The sequence below is a fragment of the Vipera ursinii genome, assembly GCF_947247035.1.
Source record: "Vipera ursinii genome assembly, chromosome: 15".
NCBI lineage: Eukaryota > Metazoa > Chordata > Lepidosauria > Squamata > Viperidae > Vipera > Vipera ursinii.
This window is the reverse complement of record NC_139528.1, coordinates 5676888-5683263: the sequence shown is the minus strand read 5'-3', so window position 1 is coordinate 5683263 and position 6376 is coordinate 5676888. Positions and strand designations below refer to the sequence as shown.

Genomic DNA, 6376 nt, shown 5'->3' with positions numbered 1-6376 from the left:
ACTAGTCAAGGAGAGAAGCAACCTAGAACTAAGGAGAAACTTCCAGACACTTAGAACAATTAACCAGTGGAACAACCTGCCTGCAGAAGTTGTGGATGCTCCAACACTGGAAGTTTTTAAGAAGAGACCGGACAGCCACTTGTCTGAAATGGGTACAGGATCTCTTATTGGACCAGGGAGTTAGACTAGAAGACCTTCAAGGTCCCTTCCAACTCTTGTTATTCGGTTATTCTGTTAAAAGAGAGTTTAAAATACAGTTAGGATACCGGCTTGGAATATAAGGACCTGCAATTAGATAAAGCTCTTTATAAACAAAAAGTAGTTGTGGCTACATGGCTACCTTTTATCCGTGATTTTGCAAGAAGAAGAAATAAACTCATGCATTAAGGAATGGTGCCTTGTAGCAGGAGGGGAAAGGGAAAAAAAAAACAAGCCTTAGGTTTTATTTTAGGAAGTTGCAACATTCTTATTATAGAAAAACCCGTAAGTTTTTCTTTGGGAAGTTGCAAAATTCTTATTAACTTTGCACCGCTTTCCTCCAAAATTTTATTGTGTAACAGCTTTTATGTTTAGGCCTGCCTGCATCCAAAGGAAGGTTGACTTGGAAAAATATCCGTAATACGTGGGGAAATCGAGGCTCCTGAATTGTTTGCGCCAATCTAGGATCGGAAGTGGGGGGGCGGGCAGACTACCCCTCCTCCTAAGTACTCACAAGCCTTCTGGTGTTGTAGCTGTGGTTGTCAACACTTTTAACTTCCTTCTCCTCTTTGTGATCTGAAGGAACCTCAATTTGTTTCTTCAGCATCTTTTAAGGCACCTTGAATTGTCAGGCATCAAATTCTTCCTATGTTATTTAAGTTATTAGCGCTTTCGAGGAGGATCCAACTGGTCCTTTAAACAGGGTGGATCAGAAGCTCTCTCACAGCAATGCTTAGCTTTTTTTCCAGCACCACAATTGAAAGACTTCAGTTTTTCTTTGTTTGCCTTTTCTGATCGACCAGCTTTCGCAGCCATATGTCACAACGGCAAAGCCACAACTCCCAGGGTACCAATTAGACTGGACTACAGTGCAAGATCCTGATGGTGTAGCTGTGCGATTGTGTGTGTAATTCAGCTATTATGGTACTTAGATAAATGTTTCTCCATATTGTCACCTTTAAGACGGGTGGGCAACAATTCCCAGAATCCCCCAGCCAGCATGCTTTAAGATGGGTGGACTTCAAACTCCCAAAATCCCCCAGTCGGCATGCTTTAAGAGAGGTGGACATCAAGTCATCAAGAATAGATAGCTCTGGGCTATCCAGGAACTTTAAAAATAATAAGATCTGTCCGGCTGCCAAGTTTAATTTGGAACAGGTCCTGGTTGGAATGAACCGTTCCAGAGAACAATGGAAGAAATCTACTTTTGTTTGGGAAGATTTACTTCCAGGAGTGACTGCCACGCCCCTGGTGTGGCTGGTGGAGAAGCAAAAAGGAAATCTCCAGTCTTGCTTTGAATTTCCACACTTGAGATGGCAGATTTGGCGTTTCCTTAGTGCCCACCTGGCCAGGGGAAAAACAAAAAAACCTAGTCAGGGTTTAGAATGGAATGGAATAGAATTAGAATTAGAATTAGAATTAGAATTAGAATTAGAATTAGAATAGAATAGAATAGAATAGAATAGAATAGAATAGAATAGAATAGAATAGAATAGAATAGAATAGAATAGAATAGAATAGAATAGATATTGGAACGGAACGGAACAGAATAGAATAACAGAGTTGGAAGGGACCTTGGAGGTCATCAAGTCCAACCTCTTGCTCAGGCAGGAGACCCTATCCCATTTCAGAGAAATGGCCGTCCAGTCTCTTCTTAAAAGCCTCCACAGTTATGGAGCACCCACAACTTCTGGTGGCAAGCTGTTCCATGGATTAATTGTCCTCACTGTCAGGAAATTCCTCCTTAGTTCCAGGTTGCTTCTCTCCTTGATTAGTTTCCATCCGTGGCTTCTTGTCCTGCCTTCGGGCGCTTTGGAGAATAGATTGACTCCCTCTTCTTTGGGCAGCCCCTGAGAGATTGGAAGACTGCTATCATGTCCCCCCCCCCCCGGTCCTTCTCTTCATTAAACTAGTTTGTGAAGTGAATCCACCTTCCCATCAACTTTGCTTCTCAGAAGGTCCCCAATGGGGGACCTTCACATGACCCTAGGACACTGCGACCCATCCTGAAATGTGAGTCAGTTGCCACGCGTGTGAATTTCGATCGCAGAACCGTTGCAGACGCTGCGGCGGTTATCAATGTGAGCCAGTTGCCAAGAATCTGATGTTTGGTCACGTGACCACGGGGATGCTGCCAAGGTCGTAAGTGTGAAAAAAACGACGGTCTGTCGCTTTGCCCAGCGCCACTTGTGACTTCACGCGGTCGCTAGAAGAACGGTTTCAATTCGAGGATCGCCTGTACCTGATCGGCAACCCCTTGCAGAACAGCCCAGAGGAAAACCAACGGAAGCCCCACCATTTCCAACCGACAAGTGTGGCTTGGGAATTCTGGGAGTTGCACTCCACGGGACCTGAAGTGGACTGCGTTCTGGAGCTGGCGCCTCAATTCCCCCCCCCCGCCCGGCAGTCGGGAAGTGGCCAAGGAGTTCGGCCTGAAAGGGTTAACTACAGCCAGGCCTGATAACTGTTTGTGTGTGTGTGTGTGTGTGTGTGTTTGTATGACAGCCACAGGGAGGAGTCTGTCTGGCATCTGCAAGGAAGCCCCTGCGGCTTTGGGGGGTGGGTGGAGGGGGTCAGGAGGTCAGGAAAGGTGCGTGCCTCCCTGGCTCCCCCGGGGGAGGGGGGCAGAGGAGGGGGCAGGCTGCAAAATGTTAATGCGCCAGGAGGCCTTCCTTGCCCTGCCCTCCCCCCCCCACCCCCAGGGAGCAGGGGGCAAGGAGTGCAGAAGGGCTGGCCAAGGGGAAGCGTCTACCCCCCCACCCCCCCGTTTTGCAGAGACCAACTGGGCAGGGTTCAGACAATGAGCCCAGATGAAATCCCTGAACAAAGAGGAACGGGGGGGGGGTTTGCAGGGAAGAGGGGGGGGGCTGGAGGGTCTCCGGTGACCGTCCTGGCCAAACTGCCATGGCCAGGTGGAAGCAAAGGGCAGGCTTCAAAAGCTGTGTTGAAAACTGTGAATGGAAAGGAGTTCCTCAGATGGGTGATCCTTCCTCCCTTCCTTCTTTTTCTTTCTTTCTTTCTTTCTTTCTTTCTTTCTTTCTATCTTTCTTTCTTTCTTTCCTTTCTTTCTTTCTTTCTTTCCTTTCTTTCTTTCCCCTTTCCCTTCCCTTCCTTTCTTTTCCTTTCCTCTCCCTTCCTTCCATCCCTTCCTCTTTTCCTGTCCCTCCCTTCTCTTCTCCTCCCACCCACCCACCCTCCCTTCCGTCCCTCCTTCCTTCCTTCCCCTTTTCCTGTCTCTCCTTCATCTTCTCTCCGTCTTTATACATTTGGCGCTTGGGGATCCGACTTGAAGATAGCCAGGCTCAAATCTTGGGAGCACATTCCCACCATCCCAACCATCCCTAAGAGAGGCCCTCCGTCCCCTGAGCATGTACAGATGGCCTGTCTGTGTAGGGCTGTGTAGGGCAGGGCCGAGCTAGCACAGCCTCGTCCAGCCCTGGAGAAAAAAGGGCCTCCGTCCTGGCAAAGTAATCCCATGGCTTTTCTGCTCTGGAAAGGTAAAGTTAAAGGTTCCCCCGCACACGCGTGCTAGTCGTTTCCGACTCTAGGGGCCGGTGCTCATCTCCCTTTCAAAGCCGAAGAGCCAGCGCTTGTCTGAGGACGTCTCCGTGGTCATGTGGCCGGCATGACTAGACGCCAAAGGCACACGGAACGCTGTTACCTTCCCACCGGAGTGGTCCCTATTTTTCTACTTGCATTGTTATGTGCTTTCGAACTGCTAGGTTGGCAGAAGCTGGGACGAGTAACAGGCGCTCGCTCTGCTACGCGGCACTCGGGATTCGACCCGCCAAACTGCTGAAAGGTTGGTTGGAAAGAATGAAAAAAGAAGAGAGGGAAGGAAGGAGAAAGGGAAGGAACGAACGAACGAAGATAGGAAGGACGGAGAAAGAGGGAGAAAGAAAAGGATGGAAGGAAAGAAACTGCCCAGAGTAACCACAATTGTCTTGGCAATTCCTGACTGGCCCAGCAATGTATTAGCCACGATTTGCTGCATAAGCCACAATGGCCTTAGTTTGCTCATTGCCCAAACCCACAAACCAAAGTAACCTTGACTATGGCTGCATCACCTGTTTAGTTGAGGCACAACATATCACAATGCAATTTAGTAAAGGAGCTACATTAAAGGACGCTGGCTGGGGGATTCTGGGAGTTGAAGTTCAACCATCTTAGGAGTTGAACAATGCTCTCTACCAACGGCATAAATGGTATTGTCTGCGCACAGATCCTGCCCCGCTTAATGGCATTTTTACTACCTATAATAATATAGCAGCAGAAAGAGAGGGAAGCTAAGTTCAACCAGTTGTAAAACCTTCAACTTTCCCCCCCTGCTCTTCTACACGGAGCAAGCAGCATTAAAACCGGGAACTTCAGGAGCTGGCTTGGCGCCATCACCCAACTTCACAACTGACTGATCTGGCGCCTAAGCTGGGCTGACTCATCGCCCAGGAGCCCAGACTGACTCAACGGGTTGCATTCACACAACCAAACCCAGAAGGAGCCAAGATTAAGCTGGCAAGCTGTGCACTGGCACCTGTTTTGTCTTCCACCGGTGGAATTAACCAAGTCTGAAGGTTTTAGCTTCTTGCATCCCTCTGCACAAGGGGGCTGAAAGGGTTAATCCCCCCAGCTCTGGTTTTCCCCTCCCCCCTGCCCCCCTTCCCCGCCTCCACTGAGGCGGCTCTCTGCCTCCCCAGAGTATCAACTTCAATCCTGCTCCCCACCCCCCTTTTGTGATGGCGTGTGCCATCCTGTGCCCCCAATCTGCATAGTGGCAGGGTCCACACGCCAGGGCGAGCCTCCATCTGCTGCCCCGGCTCCCACCTCCCAGCCCTGGGGGATTTGCAGCCACGCAGCCAGATCAGCCCCTATTGGCTGTTCTGCAGCAGCCATCTGGGGCCTTCAGCTTGCACAAAAGCAGCCCCAGAGCTTTATATGGGGGGCAGATGCCCTTGCCCACACAGGCCAGCTGCATTCAGCCCAGCGGGGACACCCCAGCCCAGTCGATCAGCCCCACAAGATTCTCAGCTTTGCACGAAGCCCCTAAGTTCACCTAGGAGGGAGCATCCGTGCGGGAGGCGCCGAAGCACCGTGGCAGCAGCGAGGTGGCACTCCCAAAGATCCTAAACCTCCACCTCCTCTTCCACAGATTTTTTTCCAAGTCTCCCTCTAAAATGCCGCGCGGGTTCCTGGTGAAGAGGACGCACCGAGGAGGGCCCGTCTCGTACCGGATCCGGACTCTGCCAGATGAACACTTCCTGGGCCCTGCAGCCCATCGAAAGCAGCCCAAATTTGGGGGGCTGCCCGAAACCCAGGTCCCCAGCCTGGCACCCCTGCGACTCATCAGCGCCACTCCGCTCTCCAGCTGCCGCGATCAGGGGCACAACGCCAGCTCCCCGGCGCCAGGAGAATCGGCACCCGCTTGCGCCTTGCAGTCTCCTGGTTCTGGCTCGGCCTGTGCCGGGGCCAAGCCGATGAAGCGGGTCAGCGTGGCGCGAGGGGGCCTAGTCTTGCCGGGCGCCTTCGTCTGTCAGCTGTGCCAGGAATCCTACCCCGGCCCGCTGGCCCTGGCACAACACTGTTGCTCCCGCATCGCCCGGGTTGAGTACCGCTGTCACGAGTGCAACAAAGCCTTCAGCTGCCCGGCTAACCTGGCTTCCCACCGCCGCTGGCACAAGCCTCGGAAAGAGGGGCACCCGGAGGGCACCAAGGAGAACGAGAACCCCAAACCAGCAGGTCAGCCCGGTGCCCTGCTGCACCCCAAGCTCTCGGAGGGGAGTTACGGCTGCCCGCACTGCCCTAAACGCTTCCGACGGAGGGCTTACCTGTCTAAGCACCTGGCACTGCACGACAACACCGGGAGGGTGCTCTCCGAAAGCCAACCTCTGCACGGGAACCAGGCCCGTCGCCCGGCCTCTTGGCCTCAAAAACCATTTTAATGCCTTCTTTCCCCAAAGACAGCTGGAAGAGACTTTCCACCCACGCGGAGGAGATGCGGCATCTTTGCAAGCTGCCGAGTTTATTTTATTTCCCCCACCCGTGACTTTTGCTGGGCAAGTGGTGGGAACGCCATACAGGCAGGATCGCAAGCCCGTTTTGTGTGCCCGGACGACAAAACATCAAGCCTTGTCACTTCTGTCCTTCAGCAGAGCGAAGGGAGAAACCCTGTTTTTTGAAGGGG

The 6376-nt window shown here is 52.0% G+C and overlaps 1 protein-coding gene across 1 annotated transcript; it reads left to right on the top strand.

The window, feature by feature from the left end:
- Nucleotides 1-5369: 5369 nt before the first annotated feature.
- Nucleotides 5370-6134, top strand: LOC310647493 (insulinoma-associated protein 1a-like; the record flags this gene model as incomplete). Its single annotated transcript, XM_083374807.1, has 1 exon — nt 5370-6134. The coding sequence occupies one exon, from the start codon at nt 5370-5372 to the stop codon at nt 6132-6134; it is 765 nt and encodes a 254-aa protein (XP_083230933.1).
- Nucleotides 6135-6376: the final 242 nt, after the last annotated feature.